Source organism: Leuresthes tenuis, unplaced genomic scaffold (genome assembly GCF_036924035.1).
Source record: "Leuresthes tenuis unplaced genomic scaffold, fLeuTen1.0.hap1 SCAF_16, whole genome shotgun sequence".
Taxonomy (NCBI): domain Eukaryota; kingdom Metazoa; phylum Chordata; class Actinopteri; order Atheriniformes; family Atherinopsidae; genus Leuresthes; species Leuresthes tenuis.
The window spans coordinates 13,291,674-13,317,044 of record NW_027325370.1 but is presented as its reverse complement, the minus strand read 5'-3'; the positions used below and the strand labels follow the sequence as shown (position 1 = coordinate 13,317,044).

The 25,371-nt window shown below is 39.6% G+C and overlaps 1 protein-coding gene across 1 annotated transcript in view; it reads right to left on the bottom strand.

Annotated features, from left to right (window-relative positions):
• mtcl2 (microtubule crosslinking factor 2) overlaps positions 1 to 21,193 on the bottom strand; it is an 88,138-nt gene extending 66,945 nt beyond the window's left edge. The window contains exons 1-4 of the mRNA XM_072366271.1: positions 19,883 to 21,193; positions 15,425 to 15,526; positions 14,513 to 14,635; positions 566 to 715 (exon numbers count right to left, since the gene is read on the bottom strand). Of these exons, the coding sequence (XP_072222372.1) occupies positions 566 to 715; positions 14,513 to 14,635; positions 15,425 to 15,526; positions 19,883 to 20,869 (1,362 nt within the window). The 5' untranslated portion in view covers positions 20,870 to 21,193. The remainder of the gene's footprint in view (positions 1 to 565; positions 716 to 14,512; positions 14,636 to 15,424; positions 15,527 to 19,882) is intronic.
• Positions 21,194 to 25,371: the final 4,178 nt, after the last annotated feature.

Sequence of the window (25,371 nt, the reverse complement as noted above, 5' to 3'; positions counted from 1 at the left end):
TATGCTCGTCATCAAGTCATTTGGTTAAACAAAAAAAAAAAAAAAAAAACCCAATTGTGTCCCTACGCCTTAATTTTGAGTGTCCCCTTGAAATGGTTAAAAAGGGTAAAGGTAAAAAATATTCCCAAATAGGATACCCTGCAAGACATGAAAAAAAAAACCTGCTCTTCTCTGAATTCGTATACGGCACAATTAACATGTAGTTGCATTTTTAAAAAACATTTTTTTTAAAAGACTGGTGCAGCCACTAGCATTAGATGATAATCAGTGGTAGCCTGTTTACCCTCAGTGTAATGAGGGCTCTGCATGCTCTAACAGAGACTGAGTTACATTCTCTAACTACTAATTCCCCAGAGGGGACAACACTGTAAACAGGAAGGGAGGGCGTTAAACTACAGGCTTGGTGTGAATGCACAAAATGAAGGGAAAGGGCTAAGGGGCAGCAGGTGGAATTGGGCCCAAAGCTTTCCTTTATTTACTAACAGCTATACTTCCAAACTGCAGTTGTCTAATCCAGGAAGCCAGTTGCTGCCCTCGCTATACAGTTTGAATATTTCAATCCTACCTTGTCAATCTCTTGCTGTAGGACCTGTTTGGCGATTTCCAGGTCCTGCAGTTGGACCCTCAACTCCTCGTTCTCCTGCTCCAGACGGCTCCTCTTCTTTTCCACACTGTCCAGCTGGCTGTGGAGACGGATGGATACGTCTTTCGCCACCTGAGAGGGTGAAGAAGAATTTAGTTAATTATGTTTCAGGGAAAATGCTTACATGTACATAAAATATCACCTAACAAACTGTACTTTTAAGAAATAACATCTTAACCCCAAAATAACCATTCTGAAGTGCATTAATGACCTCAAACATTAAAAGGCAAATTATAAGACAGTAAATAACCAGTGAGATAAAGAAAGAAAGCTATTCATCAGCACAGTTTAACCAAAAGAAATAATTTAAGTAAAAGGAAGCACTTGTGTTGATGAAGTAGAGTACATCTTGCTTTAAGCAGACCATGATTTTTCAAGGTGACTGCAGAAATCTGAACTATCATTGTGAGACAGTGCTCACAAGATCACTTTTAAGTTACTTATATCTCTTCAGCTACAAAAGATATCCATGACTATTTCAAATCATTTTCAACCTCAAATGTTGCCAAAATAAACAGCACTAAACAAATTATTTGTATTTTAACAGAGTCTGACATCAGCGCTGAGTATCTGCATGTATAACTAATAGAAGCTAAAAGATAATTAAAAGCAATCTAGAAGGAACTGATATTTTATACATAATGTGAGCTTATGAAAGTCTGATCATTTCCCCCCAGGGGTAGTTCTTCATTAAAAGTTTCTAATGTCAAAGAGTCAAACTTGAGTCAACTCACTTGTGTCTGATGTTGCAGGACACAAAAAGGCTGAGGCAGAAAACTCCCACCTGATAACAGTGTTGGGATCTGGTGAAACTTAAGCAAATATAACCCTGTTATAATATTCAATATCAATACTAATGTATTATGAGGAAAGTAGAACAAACAACTGTAAGATGCTCAGTCTAGTTTACCAAATGTAAAAGAAGGAAGCAGTGTTTTGTTGTCACAACAGCAGAACGAACACGAAACAATGGAGGTGTATTAGACAGGAACAGTTAAAGTTCCAGATTCAGGTTTTATGTCCTTCTGTCAAAACCTTAAACATCAGTGGGAACTTCCACAAATGAAAAACACAGCCAGCATGGAAGTGCCAAAAGCTGCTGTTCCTCATGCGACCATTAGGGGCCGACTGCAAGTAGATCCCAATGGACAGCAAAGCCCAAATTTACAGCAAAAATTAACACCGTTACAAGTTTGTTCAAATATGGTTTTGTTCTATACACATATACTGTGTGGGTAGTTCATTCTTATATAACCCAGTTCAAACCATATCACTGCTTTAAATTATACTAAGTCCCGAAACGTTGGTCAACAAACCAAAAAGCTGTCCATAAACCAGTGGGTTACATCAACCCGCTTTGCCCAGATTTTTAAAAAGCACTGTCCTCAAAACAGAGGAAGTCAAACTGGTTCTATGTTTTCTACGGATAACAAAACATACAATGAGCCCATAATCAAACAACATGTTTTCATCATCTTCACAACAGAAATGGATTATTTGGTCATTTTGTCGCATAGATCGATACTTTGAGGAAGAGGGTAGTCTAAACGGTGTCAACGCTAAAAGACAGAATTACTGCCATCATTGACTTAATGTTACAACTTTTAGACTTTGTATACCAGTTTAATTAACAATAACCTGGTAGCAAACAAATCCTTAAGTTGAAAAAGTTAAGGAATTAGTAATCATTTATCTAATATAGTGAACTGATGAGTGAATTAGTTCAGCTGTACATATTTTATGGCCAAATACATGGTATTAGATGAATGAATGAGGAGTGTCTTGAGCTGAATGAACCTGAACATCATTACACGTTCCCACAGCACAGCAGTTAATGAGCCCCGCAGGAAGTTTCACTGGACAGACAACTGTATCGTGTTGGCTCAGCTATTAGTGGCGATTAAAAAAGACATTCATAAAAAATGAGGTAGATTTAAGAGGTCGTTTGCTTAAATTTATACCAATTTCAACTTCAGACTGATTACTTTGGCTCAACTGAAACAAAATGTGAAAGGTTTTATTTTTAAAGGCTGTTATGTTTGATGAAATTACACGTTAGTGATTCCCACTGGGAGTTGAGTAAAAGATTTTGGAAGGTAAATACAGTCAGTCCGTACCTCATAAAAGGCACTTGAACCCCATTAACCTCAGTAACATAAAAAGTTGACATTGATCAATTTAATTACTCAGAGTTGGCCTTACTGATTTAGTATTCAGCCATTTTCCTTGCTGCACTTTATACTTCTCAGGATCAACATTCAGTGAGGACAGACCCACAAACCAACCCCACCAAGTCAATCATTATAAAGCAGATTTTGTTTGCGCAGTAGAAGCATATCTGAATAGTAACTGCAGTACTACTTGACTTACTTGATTGTGCAATGTATTTCCTGAGCATAACTTTAAAATGTGCAGATTTGTCTGTATGAGCGTCTGTGTGTCAGTGGTTGAAATCTTGCCAGTGTGCAGCAGAGACCCACAATGCCTCTCTGTACTGCCCACTCTCACTCCACCCAATTGCTCTCTGTGCTCCACCACGCTCCAATTGATGTTTTTATGAGTGTGTGCTTTGTGTGTTTGTAGACTTGGGATTCTGACTGAGTCTTTCAAGCCCCGTTTTGTTTTAGTCGGTCCTAATTGTTCCAGTTATACTCTGCTATTGTTTCCGTCAGTCATTCGTTACACTCCACCTCCTCGCATGTAATTCTTAGTTTCATTCAACCATCACTTATCTTCTAATTACAGTATGTCTGTTATACTTTAAGCATCACTTATTTACAACATATTATTATTTTGTTGCAGTTAGTCTTTAGTGGATTGGCATATATCAAAACATGCACCTTCCTATTTCCGTGATATATAAGTATGCAAACATATACTGCATTTAAAAAACTATATACTTGAAAGCAGATAGTGCAGTTGTGTGGCAGTGTTAAGATACCGTTCACACTGTCAACTCAGGGGAATATCTGGTTCTTTAGCTGCTAAATGAACCAAAAAGTTGCTAACTGTGTCTGTCTGCTGTTTGAAGCTGAGCAGGTATTCAAAAGTAAGCAATTAGAGCTTTTCCTTTGGAAAAAGCCACCGGCCGTGGCAGAAAACCAAACAAAGCAAAGATGGAGACGAAGAAGCTAAACACTGCACAGAAAATGTTACTACTCATACAGCTCAATAAAGCTGAGAGAGGAACCCGACTGCAGTGAAAATGTGACCATGTCTCCAGAGCCAAGGATGCAAGTTGCCCCTGCCAAAGTTTTTCTTATGTCGTTTAAAATCTACAACCTACAGCTTACTTCATGGTACAGGATGAAAATAAAAAGCCTCGATAAAAAGAACTAAATAATCTCGGTTGGCTGAAACTGACATCAACTGAACAGAACTGGCATTTCTTCTGCCTTGCATTGAAAAAACAAAACCTCCTCCCCGTTTGAGTCACGTTGCTCATCGTGCTCATATACCAGTTCTGCAAGTGTACGCAATTTTTTGATTACACACTGATTTTAAATCTGCTTATATTCTTTCATCAGCTTTATTGGAGCTAATAACAATCGTTGTGCAATTTCTGACTGGGGACTTTTGACTAATCTCATTTTACAGTCAGCTGTTGTAGTCTCTCCCCACATAAATACACAAAAACATTCTACCAGAGAAATTCAAGGTGAGATGACTCAGTCGACCTATCACAAGTGACTGGAAAGTGATTTCTGGGACTTATGGCGCAAACTCAACAGCAGTCAGCACTGAATAGTAAAAGGGATGAAATTTGAAGATTAACACTTTAAAATTTAGATTTTCACTTGAAACAAATGGCAACTTTTGCATCTGCATTTGTGCATTTCAGCACAGACAAATTCTTATTGTGTGACTGAAAGTTCCCACGACAATGAAAGGGACACCTTTTCCGATGCTGCTTGTTAAGAGTGAATATGATAAAAGGTAAATCAAATGCAACTTATGCGTCCACCTGTCTTTGCAGACCTAGAGCGAGGTTTGCCTTGATTTACAATATTGGGGTACATAAATACAGTCAATCAGTTACAATAAAAGCTACATATTTTCCCGTTAAAATGTTTTATTCCGTACTTAGAGTCTCTTCAGAAGGTTTTAACTGACCTTGGGAATTCTGTCAAGATTTTTTGGAAAGCTCCCAAGTCTCAGAAAGCCGTTTTCAAACGATGCTCAGGTTTTAGGGCATTTTTAAAAGTTGCCTTAGGTCTGAATGAGTTAATGAGAGGTTTCAACCTTGTGCATAATCTTAGCATCTCCGTTCCTCCTCCTCTCCTCACTTCTATAATGTTCTCCTCTTCAACACTCCATTGTAAGTCTTTGACTCCTTCTAAATGCAGCATTGTTCTTATGTTAAAGGCAAACGTGAAGGAATTTTACACCACTGAAGCTGCGATTTTACCCAGCAACAGAGCTTTAGGATGTAATTAGAATTCCCTCTGTGTTCTCCTGAGATGGGTGACAAAGTGTTTCAATGTGTATAAGAGCTAAAAAGACACGGTGTGCCAGAGGGCTACAGAATCAGGGGAGAGGGGAAAACATCAAACTAACAGAAACGGAGAAGATAAGAGTTTTATTGACTGTTTCTGTACTTACACATGACAAAAAACACCAACACACACGCACACAAACGCAATATGACAAACAGCTGCCATTTTTCGAGCGGAAGCTTTTCTTTGAATCAATCTTATTCACGCAAACTTTTTGTGTCTGTGCGTTTGACTGCTACCTACAACTGGGGTCGTGTTCCTCCTGGTATCCTCCTGTCAGCACTTGGGCCACAAACACAAGTCATGCATGTAAAAGCCCTCTGATAAAATCTACAGGGAGAAAAGTCGTTATGGAGATGACCGTTATGGAAACAAAACAGCTGTGTGTGGGTGTGAGAGTGAGCGGATGTTTGGGAGTGTGTCCCTGTGCAATACTAAGTGTTGTATAATTTTTTATTTTTTTTTTTAAAAACAAACATTTTGTCAGATCCTCACTTCCTGGGAGGATTATTAAAGAAATAACATTAAATACTAATCCGAGTTTTGTATAATTGAAGAAAAAGTTTTAAGTTAGACATGCACAGTATGCAGCTGTGGTGGTCAAGGAAAAGGCTCTCTCAATTTGTTGATTCCACTATTAGAATGATTAATAAAAAGATTGCGTGTGTGAGTGGACTGCTTTTAAAACGGAGCATGTCAGACTAATTTTGAGAACCACTGGGTTAGGTACTACAGAAGGCAATATGTCAATGAAAGTGCCAGTGTGAATGATCAGATTATGAAAATAAAAAAAATCAAAGGAAAAAAAAAAAAAAAAGCAGCTAAATTCTGACAGATATGCTGGAAAAACAAACTGCACAGATTGGTTGGAAGGGAGGAACTGTCAGACTGAGGCTGGAAAGAGAGAGCAGCAAGCTGACAATTAAGTCTGATACCAGACAGGTCAGATGCTGCAGCACATGTGAGGCCCAGCAATGTTGGAGAGCTGTGTTTTGAGTGGGTAACAGCTGGATTTCATGACCATGGTTAAAAGGTGAGTTTAATCAGACCGCCAAGGTGCAAGTTGCCAGCTCTCTCTATAAACAGGGTTAACTCCAGGTAGTGCACCGACATCCAAACATAGTTGGTCACTGTGTCAAACTTTTGTGCAGTTTGTTGGCTACCAAGAAATCAACAGGAATGAAGACCAATGTGATTATCTTGTAAAGTGTAACACATGATTACGCATCCAGCTATACTGCACACTTTGTTCAGGAATAGTTTGACAATCATCAACTCAAAGCATCGCCTGGGCCCTGGGCCAGAATCTGTAATATGCTGGAACCACAGGTTCAATCTGTGACAGCTTCATCTCACAACTTGCAGGAATTCAAGGGGTGTTAATACAAACACAGTGGTGCAAGATTCCACATCAGAAGTCTTGAAATTTAGAAACTCATGCCTCGTTGCCTCGTTGGACACGGAGAACTGCATTGAAGGCAGATGGTCCCAATGCTTTGGTTTGTATGCATTTATAAAGAAACGCATTCTACCATACTTGATTTGTTTGAACTCTTTAGAATATGTAGGTGGCAGCAGCGTACTGCCAGGGGACAACTCCAGTCTTGCCTGACAGCAAAGACAGAAGAACCTGTAACACCTGCTGAAAAATTGATGTGTTCCAGAGGGCAAGGAAACGGGCAGCTTCGAAAAGCCTCTGTTCGTCCTCCCCGATGGCATCTGAAATTAGGACCTGCCACATAAATGTAACTTACTTCACCATGTTGTCAGCTAAATACCTTTTTTAAATTCACTTCATGGCTGAAAGCTTTTTGGGTGAGCCTCCATGTTGTTCATTTACAAACATTCAAATAACACTGTTATTGCTGAATTGATGTTGGAACGTCAGTTTTATTCATGGCTGCTTTTTCACTTTACCTTCTTGTCAGTTTTACTTTCCTGTGCTTCAGCCAAACCGTACCGTAATGTACAATAAGAACACAATTTATACTGATGTACAAATCTGACAGAAACCATTGTTCGGTCTGTAGTTTCATTTACCTCAGCAATATGTTTTTTTCTGTTGTTTACCAAGTAACAAATCACTGCTTCATGTTGGGGAACGATGACTCAACTGAAACCGAAAAGCATTTCTGATCTCATAGCCAACCTTGGGAGTGAGTGTAAGCATAATTTATTGCTCATTAATAAAAAACAATACAAAGTGCGGCTCTCCATAGAATAATCGACTGCCTGCTATAGAGCTGAAGCCATCAGTTTACTGTACAGGAGAGTATTGCAGAATCAGCTTGTTGCTGCACAGAGAGATAGGGGCCTTGTTTCTTTATTTTCAATATCACACCAGTGGTTCCTAAATCCATTTCCAGATGTTCAACATGTACTACGTTTTGCTGTGGTGCATTAAATCAAAACAGTCCTAATGTCACAAAATTAGCTACTTTACAGGGTAGTGAAACAAGAACTCATAATATGCAAAAGATCACTTTAAAGATGTTCTGTTATAAGCAAACAACCAAAGCATGTGTAATTCGCAGCACTAGCAGCAGTTGGCTAAGGTGCCAAATTAATCATTTCTTTTCAACTATGAAGTTTGACTCACATTGAGAAAACTGCATGCTGAGCATATGCAGACTTTATCTGTAAAGTATTGTGATGCATTCAAAAAGGTAAATGCGGTGGTTTTTGCTTCAGTGACAATCTCACGGCTATCTATATTTGACTCATCTGTCTCTCAGTGCGTCTCCTCTGCGTTTCTTAGAGAAGCCTCTCACTGCATCGGTTCATCACTGCTGTTTCTGTGTCAGCACCGTCATCATTTACAGCCTCAGAACCCAACCACGACACTGAAACTTTTCACCCTGCCAGGAAATTTCTTTATGCACATAATGATGTGTGCTCTAAGATACAAAGACATGACAGGTGAAACGGTGGAACATATTTTCATTCCAATCTGCTCAACTTAGGCTCCCAATAACATCAAGACAGCCCAGCATGGTACTGATGTTTGGTGTTGATGCCATTGACCTTTTTCTTGTCCAACATTGTGGCCTGTAAGCACCCACTTAGAGGATGTTACATCACTTGTGGCGTGCTTTACGTCTATATATAAAACCATAAGTGTCAGAGCGAGAGAGCAATGGTGTGACAGCTGTTCTAGTTCATGCTGTGGTCATCTATCTTTGGACAGAGGGAGACAGAGAGGGATGGAGGGAATTGGCAGAGAGTGTCGGAATTTGATGAATTCCCACAGCCTTTGACACATTGAAAAAGCTTGATCTCACCTCCAATATGACCATCACTTCATCCATCTACTCATGCATTCATACAGTCATCTGTCAAAGAGTGTATATACAGTGAACCTATAAAGTTAACAAGCAATAACATGCCAGAGAATAGTAAAAATGGTCATATGGCTCTAAGGTTATATGGTAACGGCTTTTTGTCTGCGGACAGTCCAAAATCAAAAGATAATCAGTACCAACTTGGAACCAAGGGAACTTGATTAATCCCTTGAAAGAATATCTGATTCAAACCATTTGATAATATTCTAACAAAGAACCAATCATTGAATCAGCCAATCATTTTACCTTAAACAATGTTTTCAAAATCAGTCTGAAAGACATTGATTGTCCGGTTCTCAATTAGCCACCATAAGTGGGAATTATAGACAGACTTTACATATTATATGTACATAACCTAAAAATCTGAGAAGTGGAGCCAATGCACATGCTTCAAGGCTGCATTCCTTGTAATTACCAAAAGGGGGCAATTCCTGTGGTTGCAAAAAGAAATCTGATTGTATAATAAAGTCAGAAAATAACCCTACTTCTCACCTAATTTGTTACTGCAATAGACATTTGAAAAATATATCCATGGTTTCAGTTACAGCAATCATTAAAAAAAAAATTTCAAGGAACAACAGTATTTTTTTCCCTCTCTAATAGAACTCGTCTTATAAGTAAACAAACATGACCAAAGTGTGATAAGCCTACATTATTTTTTATAAGAGGTTGAATTAGAATAATCTCTCTAAAGGACAGAAACATTGAACCTATGAGACCCAGGACACTGGTATCTCAGGGTAAAGAGGAATCGCTTTGTTCAGGTAGTTTATGCTGCTGCAGCTCAACTAAAAACTGTGCCCTTCAATAAAACATGTCCTGTTTAAAAATACAAACATCACAGCTTAAATCGTACCACTGTATTGGTTGGCCATCTTTATCTATTAGAAAACTCTTAAAGATTCAGATGTCAGCATATACAACATAGTAATTACATGCTTATTTGTAATACTGGCATGAGGCTAATCATAGAGTAATAGCATCATGTTACACACATGCAGACAAACCACCATTCCTCCTATCAGCAGGGATGTAAATTGTGAAATTTGCATGGAAATAGCACCCATACAGTGTGTGCAAGATACATGGTGTGACAGTCGGGGGTTGAAAGTGTGTATAGACACAGTAAGTGCATGTGAGAGAGATGCAAGAGAAACACTTTATTTAGGCTCATCAAGTAAACCAACTGCACCGAGTCCAGTTTTAGCACCCCGCCTCTCAGAAACACACACACAGCACGTAACATATGGGGATGAAGCCGGACTTTGGCCCTGTTCAGATAAACGTACCGGATGCTGCTGCTGCTGCTTCCTGCCTTGAGTCTAATGACTTAGAGTCAGTGTTAGTGCACACAAACACACACAAATACCTTTGTGAAGACCAGCGGGAATTTAAGGTCGTTGAAATGCAGCCATTTTATTCAACCCTCATGTCATCAAAATACCTTTATGGTTTTAAATGTCAAAACTATAGTTTTACAACTAGCCTCTGACTGTTTGGTGGGTATTTCCACAATAACGATTCTTACAGATCACAGCTGAAGTTGTACGAGTCCAAGATAACAAGAGCTTGAGAATTACTTTTAGACATACAAGCATGAAACCTAAAATATCTACAAAATGTTCATCATCCACTGTATATTATGTATGGATGGTGCAGGGATTCTCATTTAGTATTATAAAAAGGAAAAACTCAAAGTAAAAGAGTGATATTTAAAGACCGTTTCAGCAGATTGAGGCAGGCAAGATCTAGGACTTTTTAATGCCGCTCAGATGTCATTAAAAAAAAAAAAACCTTCAACCACAACAAAAATGTGGGATTTTCAAGCAAATTTTTATTACATTTAAACTTTCCTGTGACTCATGACACTGTAGTAACTGCAAACATCGTTACTTGAAAAACAGAAGTGTTGTTCGTTCTGTTCATTATGAAAATATCAAAACAGTGCATTTCTGTTATCTGTAGCATTTAAGACTTAACATAAATTAAAGACTTTTTAAAACAAAATAAAAACTTAAGACATTTTTTAGGATCTGTGGAAACCCTGAAAGAGCACAGAGTGTACACAGACTCCATATGTAGCGTAAATATTATATATAGCACCATAAAAGTGTCCTGGTTTACACTCAGTGCTGAGGAGGCCTGTAGTATCTCCTTATTTGGGCACATGGAGTAAAGACTTAAAGGCATTAAACTATGTTAGACACATCCTAAATCCTTCTCATTGCTCAAAGCATGGGCATGAAATGATCAGCTAGTCTAAAACCTTGTAACTCGTAACAAAAACAAATATGCCTATATATTTCTTACATATCCTAATGTAAATTTTCTCTCAAAGATCAATTGTTTTCAAGCAGAAATCAGGATGAAAAGACCAACTAATCAACCACTTAAGGCAAATGCAGAACTGATTGCCTATGGAAATATGGTGAAGTATTTCTGTGTTGACATCATGAGAATCCCAACAACCACTTCCTTTATTCATACATATAAGTGTGTGTGTGTGTGTGTGTGTGTATGCACACGTGTCCAGATGTCTGTGGCTGGTGGGAATGAGTGCAGTGTGTGAGTAGGACAGGAAATGATGTTAGAAAATTCTCATGGAGACTGTATGGCTGTAAATACCCTGAATAACCCCCAAGCTCTCTCTCACTCACACACACACGCAGTGTTGCTAAGTCGTGTGCAAGATGTCTAAATTGACACAAATGAGAGCATGTGATGTACATCAGGAGATGTTTTTGTCACAAAAAGTTCATGTGACATATTTGCAAGCAGACAGTCTTTCTGTCTCAGTCCTTTCAGCTCTCGGTCTGTGTTTTCTCCAGTAAAATAACCACTTGTCACACCCAACGTTCTCCCTAAAGGGGAGCTAAAAGGCCCCTTAAATAACGTTAGAGAGAGAGTTGGGAAGAATAAGGACAGACAAAATGAGAATGAAGGGATCAGAGTGGGAAGAATTTGCGTGTCTATATTTGCTGATTTGTTTGCATTTACATGCGAGTGAGTCATCAAATCTGGAACCCGAAGCATCAACAATAGTTAAACCACTTAGCAGCTTAGCAGCTAAGCATTTGAGGTCAACTTGGATCATGAGCTGCGAAACATTAGGCGTGTCCAGCGCAAACTTTGGTTCAAGTAGCAGTACATTTTGTTATTTTACAGAAGAAGCGTATCCCTTGTTTTTTTTCTCCCCCCCCACTCACTTAAAAGACCCTCTCGGTAATCACAAAATCACCAACTCATTTTACAAAACCTGCTCAAATATAGAAATTTGTGGCCGTATTTGTGTGTTTGCACACATCTGAACAAAACTAAAAAAAAAAAAAACGAACAAAAAAAAATATATGCATCTAAATGTCCCATGGAATCCTTCTTTCGCACTGCACCCAATGTTTCTGCAACCATCACAGTGAAAGCTGATCGGCTTAAGTCAGCTTTTCTCAAGGGACATGGCCCTACCACAGACTATCGAGTTGCATCATGCAATAATTTGGATTACAATCAGTGCTGTTGAGAAATATTCACATTTATTTATTCAAGAAACGAATCGTGTGATGGATGCTCCATACTTTCTCTTTCTTTCTGTGAAACATATGATGGCAATGCCACAAATACATAAAGCTTCATTTATTTTGGGACAAAGCAAAGCTTTTGAATCAGTTCGATATTAAATTTCACGAGTGAGTTAACACGTGGCTTCATGTCGCAATGACCATGGAAATTTGGGTTCAGATTATCTCTGCACTGATTCAGATGTAGAAGTGACTGTCGACGGCAGTTCCAAAATGACTGCCGAATGTCAAGTCTCTGAACTGCACCACACAGAGAAGCATCTTGATGGTAAACTTATTACACAACTCTGCTGTCTAATGCAGAGCTGTGCTGGATGCAAAAGAACAAATTTAAGATTTCAGCATTCACTGTGGGGCATCGTCCAGGATGTGGGGACAAATACTCATCACTAATTTATTGCCCTGGTATTTTACACGACTTAATCTAGAAGTTTTAAAACACATTATTTCAGTCTGTAACTAGGGTGTACTCCTGACCAACTTCCACTTAAACAACGTCCACCACAATAGTTTGTTGTGGACAGATGGATAACTTGGCTTCCCCCCCCCCCTACTAAATAAAGAGGTCAGAGAGTCTCCCAAAATTCCAATGTATTCTTGTAATGTAGATTTTCTGTTCTGAGTCAGGCTCCAGAGTTTTTACAGCTGCTACACTGAAACAGTACTACTCTAATGTTTAGTCACTGTCCTCTTGTTTTTACAACAATTAAAGTGATTTTCCAGCACTGCTGAATCAAAGTCGAGTCACAGAGCTAGCAAGTGTCTGCTTTTGTAAGGATAATGATGAGTAAACAAAGGAGTGACTATAAGAGAACAGCAAAAGAGAAGCTTAACAAGGGCTTAATGCACTCACACAAGTGGGACACACACACAGAAAACAGTATGGTGTAACTTGACCTGCCATCTGAGGCTGTGGCTCTGCCACCATGAAGACACACTCAGCCATGTGTTGTGAAAGATACTTAGATGTCAGCTTAGTCTCCCAGCTGAGCATTTTTTCCCCCAGTCTCCTGTGTGATCTTTGCTAATGCAGTCAACAGATGCAGACTTGACTCACTTTTCTTCAGATGCTGCTTTTCTGTTTTCCACATCAACCCTGACATCACTCATTCCAAAGCAACAACAAGCTATATTCAAGCCAGTTCACAGATCAAATATCTTAACCAAATAATTATTTAACCCTTCTACTTTTGCGTCTTTATATTTCATTAATCTTTAGTAGTCTCCTTTCTTCCATTTCTCCTTGATAGTCTTTGTCTTCATTTTCTTCCCTGCTGAAGCACCCTCCTACTCTGATTGGTTGATTTGAATTTTCAAACTGTGACCATACAGCCTTTTTTCATCCCCGTTTCAGTCTCAGACACAGGATGTAGACTCATCCTCTTCCTTCCCCCTTCCCTTCATCCTTCCTCCAAACACAACCAGATGGTGAGACAGCAGCTGAGAGACAGACAGCAGCAGCAGGCGGAAAGCCCTCTGCGAGTGATATCACACAGTCTCACTCTCTCGGTCTTAAAGGGTATAAAGGCTTCATTGTGTCCTCCTCAACATGGAAAATGTCAGAGGAACGCTGCAAATTTAGCAGAGAGCAGCCATAGTCCAGGGTCAGTGTGACAAAACACGCTGAAAAGCTTTACCCTGAGCTCAGTGTGTTTAAGTATAAATGTCCTTTATTGAGGATTCCTGACATGACTGGGATGGTTGCGTGTATAATCTGTGAAGGGCACATGCATTAACTGTGGGGAATTCTCGAGTGACCAAATAACTGATCTGTATGAGTTTTAAAATGTGATGTCAACTGACGATCCTGTAATAATGAGGCATTCTCTGTTTTTAAGTTAGCATAACAGTCCATATATACTGGAAGTAATTCAAACAAATCAGAAAAGGCCTGACCTCAGTGTCTCATGACTTAAACAGTGTGAAGAAAATAGGTCATAAAACCTGTCTATTAATTCATAAACACGATCCAGAACAGGACATATCCCAGAACAGCTTCTTTTGGCATTTGAAACAACACTTCATTAGCAACAGAGATTAGTCATTTCCTTTGCTATTTTTATGTTTCATCAAGTTGTCACCAATACATGAAGCAGATGTTCCTGTTCCGGCCATTTATACAAGCTAGTATGCCGTTAAGGAAAAAAAAGGTTTAACCTACTGGGTTTTTGTATGGTGCAAAGATTTGTCACACAAGCAGATCTTAATTTCCAAAAATTATCTGAACATTTTAAATGAGTGGCTTGAAAAGAATAAGAAACATTCTCTTTTCCACAGAAAACTAGCCGACAGCAAGATATATATGCAGTTGTTTATTTTAACAATGGCATGACTACAACCATGTTTTGATGTAGAAAGTCACAAGATCGTACACAGTCGTAACATTTAAAATAACCCCCCCCCCCACCCCACACTCCCCATATATGATGCAGCAAATCACCAGCTTGGAACACTTACTTTTACGTCTTGCTCCAGCGTCCTTATTAATTCCCCATCCACCTGCCCCGTCTGTGCCACTCGGAGAGAGCGCCGCTCTGCCTTTCTCAGCCGGTACTGCAGGATGCAGCAGGTCTTGTTTGCCTGAGGAGGGTCAGTTGATGATGCAATGTGTCAGCCATTTAAACTTTCTTTGTTACTTCCATTCATTTTACAGCACTTTGAAAGTGGATTATAAAAGATAGGTTTTGCCTTTTGGTCTGAAAAGCAAAGCCAATGCAGAATTCGAAAATGACTCATCTTCATACACTTGTATTTTCCATACAGTAGATTCACAGTAACAACAGTTTCACTTTGAGTACAATATGGTGTTCATTTAGTAAATGGGTCGTATGGTGTGCAAACAGTATTGTCCATGGATTCTTAATCAAATCCACCCTTCACTAACCCAGTTTCAAAATAATCCTGATGACAACAGCCTAAATTAAAAAATGTGATGCTTCATAAAAGGGCTACATCATATAAACCCTCCAACTCACACATCCATAAACATATTCTGCTTGTATTTAGTAATTTTAGCAGATTTAGCACTTCCAGCTTACACCAGTTTAAGTTGCTCTGATTAAAAGTGCTATAAAAGTGCTGCTATATTAAAGTTATCCTCGCTAGTTGGAACTGATGAGTTTTCCTAAACTACATCCTTAAAGCTCACTGAGGATCATTCGGCTCATCCTCACTCTGCCCGGCTGTGCATACCTCAAGATCAAAGACAATATACAGATGATTGATAACTCCATCTTACTTCCCCATTTCAAAACATTTCACAGCCTCTGCATGTCTTCTATATTCAAATTAGCAAGCAAACATACTGTAAAAATATGCAAACACAGATTCAGTGAATCTCACCAGGCATCAATCTGCCAACATTTGTACCTGTTCCAGCTGTTGCCGCAGTTCCTGCAGCTGGTAAACATCATCCTCCATGTACATGTCCCTCATCTCCAGCATTTCAGACCTCAACTCCTCCATCTCATCCTGGAAACAGTGAAGAATCAAATGTTTGAGTGCATATGTTGTTTTCACACAGACATTATGAGATTATGATTCTCTAACATTAACCTGCTCAGAAAGGACCATTATGTGCTGTGGGGACATGGAAATGAACAGTTGTTTGTAATGGACTGTGAAGAGCTGACAACATCAGTGCATTTACCAAAACATAAAAGCTTTTGTCACAAATGCAAGTCAATCAATGCTGTCATAAAAAAACAAAATAAAATCATCCCATTAACCTTTCTATGGTTACAATCTATTCTATGAAATCACTACTGGCTGTCAGTGACCAAATCTTCATTTTCATCATTCTAACTATTGCATAACAGTTTGTGCCCTAATAAAATTCCCTGCTCATATTCTGTCATGTACAATAAAAGGGACCACCAGAAACACATCACTAAATGTTGTGAGCAGCACAAACGAGCACAAAATAATATGATACCATAATGCTGCTTCTTTGTCTCTCTCATCCACAAGGTACCATCAGGCAGTTCAAAGGTCAAGCCAATAGTTTATACTAGAGGAAATTGATATGTCCCATGAGGGAAATGTGGTTTTTGCAACAGCATCAAGAGCAAAGGAAGACATTCCAACACACTAAAATAAAAACCGAAGCAATCTCTTGCAAATCATGTGTAAGCGCATCAAAACATCACTGAAAATACAATCCACTACAAATAATTTACAATAGTGTTGCTATAAACCTCTTTTAGGCAAATAGACATTGAATATTAATTTCACCCCAGCAGCATGGGTTGCATCAACCCTCTGATTCTAGCGTAGCGTGGGTGTCTGCAATGAAATTATTAACCTTAAGAAGAGGTCTGAGTCGCTTAGCAAGAAGTGTGTCCCACACTGTATGTATCAAAGCCTGTGTTCACAAAAATCTCTGCATGTATGTGCATGTTTTGCATAATACGCAACAGGAAAAGGAGAGGCTGTAGTAGTAGTAGTAGTAGTGCTGTCATGATCTACTACAGTAGAGAATGTGGGTCAGCTTCTGCAGAGCTACTGTAGCAACAATGAGCTCTGGGGAGGTGCATGCGTGGAAAATTAAAATGAGTTGAGACACAAATGTGGGCAGGGTGTGCCTGTGTCGCCATCACCCAAAGAATAAACTATGAGGATCAGAAACATTTGAACTATCAAGGTAATCTGTGATGGATTAATGTGCAGCAATGTGTTTGAATCTCCAAGCGATCTTGTCTAAGAGATTTGTTGACCAAGCTAAAGCAGACTGCAGGACATCTGCAATAGAGAAGATAGAATGGAAATGTTGAAAATGAAAAGCAAAGAGAGAGGGGGAGAGAAAGAAGGAAAATTATGAAAATAAAAAGTGGACAAAGAAAAATCTCAGAAAAAGTGAAGAGGAAGAAGTAAAACATGCAACAGGAAATTAAATGGAAATAAGGGGAAAAACAAAGCATGATATAGATACAGACAATATTCCCGATGAGGACCAAACATGGCAGCAAAGAGTGAGAAAGTGAGGACATGAAACCAGGGAATCACAATTTAATGTGGTGAGACAGAGTAGGTCCACTGACCTGCTTTTCAGAGCTAACTAAGAACGAACAGGGAAAATTGCCTCCGTCATGTAAGAAAAAAAAGCCACTCAGGAGAAGAAATCAACCAATCAGCTGTCATATTGGAGAGCCAGACAGGTTAAGGTTAGAAATCAGACTGCACACGCAGCTGTTGCGAAAACTCCTCACTTCATGATTTGGGGCATATTTCTGTTTTTTGACTAGTCATCCTCTGATACAATGTCGCTTGTTGAGCACCTGATCATTTTTGTCTCAGAATTTCAGTGGTTTATAAGTTTTTAAAAGATTTATGAATATCAACCATGTTGGATAAATTAGTCTTTTTTCCTGTCGCTTATGTGTGTGACGAGTATGAGGCTAAAGCTAGGGGACTGTTTGCTTGGCAGCCTTGTCAAAGAAGCAAAAGCCAGAGGCGAAACGTTTCTGGAATAGGTGACGTCACAAAAACAAGAATTAATGTTGGTGTGGCTTCTTCCAGCTGAAATTACTGATGTAATGAAGTAGTTTAGCTTATTGCAATGTTTGACATACTTGCCATCTCTATCTTGATGCCAGTAAATGTCACAATCGAAAACATCTATTGTTCTTAAATCTCTTTTAACTGTATGAAGCACTTTGTTGCACTGTAAAATACTGAGAATTGAAGGACATAAAGCTGAACAGGCCTATTAAAGGTCAACAAATGCTCGTTTAGTATCTAGAACAGTTACGTTTATAAAGCTAAATCCTTGTAAAACTGTCATGACAAGTTGTAAAATGAGAACAAATGTACTAAAGACGCACTTGTTTAAGTAAACCATGTGGACCTGAGAGATGGTTCAGTTCATTTTCCAACTTTATTCAGGAGGGAAGACACTTTTACAAAGTCTGGGTTTCTCCATTCCTCCCACACACCCTGGTAAACAATCAAAATGTGGTCTGCGTTTCACCAAGTGATGGGAATGCAGCAGGATAAAGCGATAGCAGTTTGACTGCATGAATTGTCAGTGACACATATTCTGCAACAGATTTTCACTGCAACATTAAACGCACAATAGTGAAAAGTCTTAATTTGTGTGACTGCTGTTGGCTGTTCTGAACTCCAACATGAATTACCAATTGAATGAGAAACAGAAGCTGCACATTTAGACAGAAAAAGGCAGACAGGAGATGGGATGCTTGCAATGGAAAAATAATGAGCATGTATGGGGAGAAATAAGGAGAGGGGGCTGAAGAATGAGAATCTAGAATAGGTCAGGGAGTCTAACGCTTCAGCAGTATGTAGTTCTGATCCTCCGATCACTGACCAGGTGTTCCTCACAGCTGCAACAACAGATAGATTTATAAGACTGCGAGACTTTGTTGTGGTCCAATGAGGCACCTTTTATCCTATATTAGTCAGCAACCACACACAGTAACAAACTCCAGCTCTGGCTCCAAATCTGAACTGACCAGGCTGAAAGCATTTGTAAGCAGGGTTAGATTTAGAACCAGCTCTTGGCGTATCGTGGCTCTTTCCAGTCTTGATTAATTTGCAACAGCAGTTTCAGAAAATATTATTTCTAAAGTCCATCCTTTCACCCAGTTTGATAGTTTCACACATCTTTCAAACATATCCAATTCAAAATGAGAAAAACAAGGACGAAGAGACACCGATAAATGTCTTAGCAATTTGACAAATCCATCTGCCAATCAAGATACACCCCCCCCCCACCACCAACACAAGCCGATATGGTAAATCCCAATGGCTTCACAAACAAACACAAAGGTAGTGATAAGACCATCAAGATGATTCAATTTATTTTCAAAAGGGGATTTTTATCTCAACCCAAACCATGCTCCATTTAGAAATGGACTAAAAGCACCAAAGCTGAATAAAATATGTAGTGAAGAAAAACCAGAAACAAAGCAGCAATGAGCAAGAATCTAAACAAGTCAGAATTTCCTAAAACAAAACATGGTGTGCACGCTGTTCAGTGACCATCTCCAATCAATCTCTTACAATTATTGGCTTGTCTGGTCAGTGATTGCTTCAGGACATGTTCCCTAATTGATCCTTTCCTCAATTCAATCTCAAAAGGCAGGCTTGACTGGTGGATTCACTTTTATTACATTCTACAGCTCTCAGACATTTTGTGGGACCCAGTAGAGTCCTTTTGATGACATGTAATCCCGATGCGAGTTAAAGTACTTGAGATAATCTTGCAAAGTGATGGGCTCGTTATCGCTTTGAATGCTGGATCCACAGCCGCCTTGTTAAAAAGACTGCACAAACAATCCAGAGAGCTAAACTTTGTAAAACCAAAGCCTTCTGTAATTAACTGCAAGACAGAGGGGTGCATATCTCTGCAGACTGTGTCTGACAACACCCTCACTTGATGTAAAAAAAACAAAACATGGAAATCACAACCACCGAATTATTTTTTTTCTACTGAAATGTGACATTTTGTGGCAACAACGCAGCATACATATGGTCTTGTGTCAATGGGTGTAAATTATCGATTAACAACACCATCATCCTTGTACTGAGCAGCGTTGGAAGGCGTCCAAAGGAATATCTATGTACTGGAGAAACAAATCGATTAAGAAAAAAAAAGAAATCAGGAAAGAAAGAAAAGAGTGTTTGTTTGTGCATCTTGTTCACATTAGCCAGACAAACTGTTAAATGAGCTGATCATTAGGTTTCCATGACCCCTTTATATCCCTGATACAGACTCTAGTCTCTGTGATGCAGAATAATTCAAACAACCTGGGAATCGTTGGATTAGGCAAAATGAATACACAAATTCAGAATATTTGTGGCACTTACTTTGAGGTAATCATTCTCAGATCTCAGCTCTTCTATTTCCCTGACAAACTCCTCATGCATGCCGTCCATAAACTCCTCTGTGAGGTCTGAGAATGCCAGAGATGTGCTGGGAGGCACCCTGCTGTCAAACGAGGTGGCCGATCGCTCATCGCCGGGGGAAATGCTCCCCTCGCCGGTGTCCATGCTCAGAGAGAGTCGGTCCTTGTCATCTTTTGAAGCAGTGGAGCAGGTAGTCTTAGCAGCGGCTTGTTGACTGGCTTTGTCCGCCAACGCGCCATCCCTGAGCGTCTTTTCTCCGTCTGGCCCACCGCCCCGGCTGCTCCTCGACTCAGCGTCGCTGCTCACAGCGTCCGTCGAGAGTTTGTTTTCCTCCGAGGCGCAGTCCGACAGCTCAGAGCTACTGTCGGTCGGGGAGAGCTTCCCAGGGGCGCAGCCAGAGTCCTTGGAAAGATCATCAGATCCTATACTGGCGTCCGACACCTTTCTCCGCCCGCCGGTATTTTTAACTGTCTTAGACCCCGAGGTCTTTGTCAACATGCCGCCGGAGAGGGATGATTTCCCTGCCGTTTTGCCACCAGTCCTCTCCGCTTTACTGTCCTTTCCAACCAGACTTCCCACGGGGCTGCGCCTGGAAATGCGGCTACCCAAATGGATGGCGCCGGGCTTGACGCTCAGAGTTGGGGTTCCAATCCCCCCGCGGATCTTCGTGAGAGACCACCCGGCCACATCCTTGGGTCTCGCTGGAGACGGGGCCCTGTTTATCTTTTTCTTCTCGCCGGGCGGCGGAACGGGCGACATCGTCGATAGCTCAGCAGTTTCAGGCTGCGCTTTACCGGGCACCGCGTGCTGCGTCTGGCCAATGTCCGAGCTCTCCGTCCCGCCTCCGCTTTCCATCTGCTGCCGGAGATTGAGTCTCCGTTCCTTGGGCGAGGCAAAGGAGAGGTGAGTCGGAGAGTTGTTGACATCAACCTCCTTTGTTTTTGTCATTCATTCCGTTTAGGGCGACACAAGAAAAGCAGAAACGGAACCTCCTATTTGCTGAAAGAGGAGGAAGAAGTTGGAGTGTGAACAACCAACTGCAGAGCAACACAAAAGGAGATCACTCCTCCAGCCACAATGAGAGCTTGCAGCGCAACAGGGCGACGCGGGAAGCAGAGTCCAAAGCCTGCAAAACGGTGAAATATAATCCAGGTTTCCACAAGATGTTAAATAAATTTACAAGTCATTCCTTTTATTGTCCCTCTCTCCACAGGATTTCTTTGCCGCGGTTGCCTTCAGTAACCGGTTCCTGATCAGAGAAATTGTGGCTGAGGAGAGGGAGGCAGTGTGGTGGCTATGGTCACTATCTCTCTACCCTTTTCTCCGCCCAGATAAGGGGATGTAGCCCTGGGGAAGAGAGCGAATCTAATTTATGCAGCTCTCTGTCGCCACCACTGCAATATTTTAAAAGAACACGGAGAGCAAAAGCAATAAAGATCAATGTGTAGGCCAAGGTGATGAGATGGGGACTATTAAAAGCATTTAAAATAAGGATCACTTATCCCCATAGGCTATGAATACAACAAAGCAATTAAATGTGGCTGCCTAAGAAAAAACTTCTAAGAAAAAAAAAAAAAAGCTTATTCGAGCGGTAACCTTTGCGCATCAGATCAGTGCTTATCGTCACACATGAAACAGAAACATGTCTACTAAAATGAAATCAAGTCTATTTGTTTAACATCTGGGAACTTTGAACAACAGCAGGTTACACCAGTAATTGTAGATTAGTCCATATCATAGTTGTGTCCTGTTCTTAAGGTTAATTATGGATGATTTTTTTTCCTCTGGAGAAAAAGAGATTATGACACCATGAGACTTCAACTACAACATGAACATAAGCAAGCTGTGGAGCAAGCAAGTTTTCTGGGGGTTTTTTTTTGTCCAACTTTACTGTGAAGCACCATCCAATGAACTCCACATCTGGCTGAATGTCAGACAGTAGATTTCCATACAGAGTTCATTTAGCCGTTCACGCACACACAAAAAAACATCACTACCCTGTTTGAGTCTGTCAGTGTCCATCATAAAGTCCAACACTCGTCGCTATTTCATAAAAAACATATATTAATCTCCAGCCATCAACTGAAGCTTTGGTTTATTATCAACGCTAAAACACAGCACCTCCTCTAAAGTATCTACATATTAATGCAGTGTTTAAGCCTCTGTATGCACAGTTACACTCCATGGTTAAGTAGCAGCATATCTTTCCATGTTTATGCTCCGATCCTCCTTTTAATCTCCCCAGTGGCTGCCTGTGAAACTGTGGCCATCATCTGATTAGTGTCTCATAACTGATCCAGAGCAAATTATGTAGATTTTGTCAAAATCAAACTCTGTGGATGATTTATGAGCATGTACCCTAGAATGGTAAGCATAGTAACATGGCTTCTCTTTTAGTATTTAGAGAATTCTAACAGCTCTTACTGGGGCTGCTGCTCAGATCCTGGTTGTTTCTCTCATAGGAAGGTTCCTAAGCAAAATAGCCAATTTGACCGGGACCCTGGTCCTAGTGGCCCATTACGACAAATGTACAGCTTTAATAAGTACTTCCCTCACTATATAGTTTTCCTTTGTTCCTTGTTATGTTGTCATTAGTCACGGCCTGTTCAACATTTAGGTTGTTTCTGTCAGGTTTTTGTATAGTGTTTCAGGATTCTTTAGTTTTCTTGGATACCTGCCTCAGGAGAATCTTAAGTTTAATTAATAGTAAATTTACTGTTCCACCCCTCTGCCTCAAAATCTTTTCCTGCTTCTCCACACACACACACATCTGTGACACTGTCTATAATAGGCCCTCACACTGAAGGAAAAAAAAATAATAATAAATCACTGCCAGGTTTCTTATTGGTTTAAACACGAAGGATAGCATAGTTCTAGTCTTTCATTCATATATTTGTCATTTCTAAGCCTTGCTTCAAGATGACATTTTGCAAAGCTAAGAAAATTTAAGTATATTTACATTTTGAAAGGAAAACTAAGGCAGTGAAGGCCACTTGGATTTAAAATGTTCTCTCTTATATGACCATCATCTCACTGAGATGCACATATGATGCAGAAAACACGACTTGCATGTCAAAATCTTCATAAAGACATGCAACCACTTTAATTACTCTATGCTGATATCAGGTCAGAGTGTCACTTTTGCTTAAGCTTGATAAAATGTACAACCACTCCACTTGCTCTATCTTAAATCCAGCTACTGCTGAGGGAGAAGTAGTTCTCTTGATTTCCATCACACTCAATTCACTTGTTTATCATGTTTCATAAATCAAAGGGTTTCTGTTCATTTTGAGCAGGAGGGTTGCGTCTGAAATCCTACAGTCTTTAAATCATTCATCGCCCATGTTTTTTGCAGTAGAAGCCACAGAATTACATATGACAAGGCTGTACAGGATATCTTCACACCAACACTTATGCATGCTTTAAAGGGTTGACCACTGGCTGCAAAGTAACTCACAGAAAGCCATATGTTGGTCCAAAGCCTAATCATATTTTATAATCCTCCTTAAAACACTGCCAATCTGCTCTATTTGAACCTAAAACCAACCCAACCAGAGGGAAAAAAAAAAAAATGCTTTCATGAAGAAAATGTATCATCCGTTCTTTTGGGTTAGATGTGCATTTCCTTCTCTGATAGGATGAAATAAAGTCCATGTCAGATTACTTCTACTATAGGTATATTCTCTTATTTAGAAGAAAATTGTCCATTATCAGTCAAAATGTCCATTTGGATCTTTGAAACCGTAACAGGCCATTATTACCATTTTTGGTGATAAAAGGCATTAAATTATTAGGAAAAATCCAAACAGCACCCCTGTTGGCTCAAACTTCTACATCAAGTCTCCCACTTTCCCTTAACACAAAATAAAGCTTAGCCAAATCATAATGTGCATTACCCATTTATGAAGTATTAAAAAGCAATCACACAGTATTAGTCCTATTGGCCTTGCTGTAAATTACCAAGTAACATTATTCTAATTAAGCCCACTGTCAGGAGGATGTCTCCATTATTACAAAGGATTTTTTTTTGTAATCAGCATAATAGGACTGTCACAGTGTACGTGCAGCTTTGCGAACATTAGTGGATTGTTACATCATCTTAATGAGTCAATGGAAGCTCAGCATGCCAACATTGACAGAAGGTGATGCATGACTGATTTCAACTTGTTCATCTAGAGCTGGTAAAATAATTTCTGGTCAGCTTTTTGAGTCTTTTACACAAAATATATGCAGATTGTAAAATTTCTGTTTGATATCAAATGTGATCAAGTGTGATATTCTGCAATCTGATTTGATATTGGAATTGTGGAGCCTGAGTGAGAAGTCTTCTGTGTGTTGGACTTGGTCTCTTTTACAAACAGTCTCAAAGGCCTAGCCTTGAGAATGGGTGTTCCCAATCTTGATCTATGAAGGTTTAGACCAATCTTTCCAGTATGCTTTAGAAAACTGTACAGAACACAGCAGCTCACTTGTTAACTGACATTTAAATTAAAAAGTGCAAACACATAATTTCAGTCTTGGCGTCCCTTCACTGGCTCCCTGTCCCTAACCAGATTTATCCTACAGTTGTATTCCCTACTCTTAAAGCTTAAATTTCCCTTAGATGTTCAAAAACAACTTTAAAACACAAAGGCGATCAAGCCTTTGCAGTAGCTGCATCAAATCTGCAGAACAGTTTCTCTTGATATATGCTCTGCTCGGACTGTAGATATATTTATAGCATTGCGTCAGACTCACCTGTACTTTGGTCAGTTTTTGTTCTTAGAGGGATTATAAATAAATTTGACCTTGTTCCCTGTCAAATTGCTGCTTGCAACAACATTGTTCTTTTAGCATCTCACCTCCCGCTACTTGGGGAGGTTATATTTTATTTGATTCACTACACAAGTAGGATCATACATCCATGTATGCTTTAACAGTCCATAGTGCATTTTTTGTTGTTTCACAGAATATTCTTTTTTTGCTGATGTTCCGAGTGTCCAATCCCATATTTTTAAAATCCATCAGCTGATTCATGACATTCGAAATGTAGGAGACAATTTAAACATCTTCTGGTCTCCCTTTGATAGGGACCATTACTGCATAGGTAAAAAAGCCAAAATCTGCTCAATGATTAGGAAGTGTTGGTGCTCCTGATATGGGTGACGTCCGCATCTAAAAGAGAGACTGAATGATAAATGCAGATTTAGGAGCAGGACAGCATGTTATACTGATTACATATTTTTCGGGGAAGGCCTTGCTTATTTCAGGAATGCACAAAAGCATGGTTCTGAAGAAAAATATATTGGATTTGAAATTGGTTTACGGGCAGTTCAGACCTGCATGTTGCACATAGAAGACATTATGACCAAAGTAAAAGAAAAAAAAATTGATCTGACAAATGAGGCTCTGAACTGTTGAGCAGCTATAACGTAATATCAGGAAAGTATTTCACTTTTCTGCCTCTGATT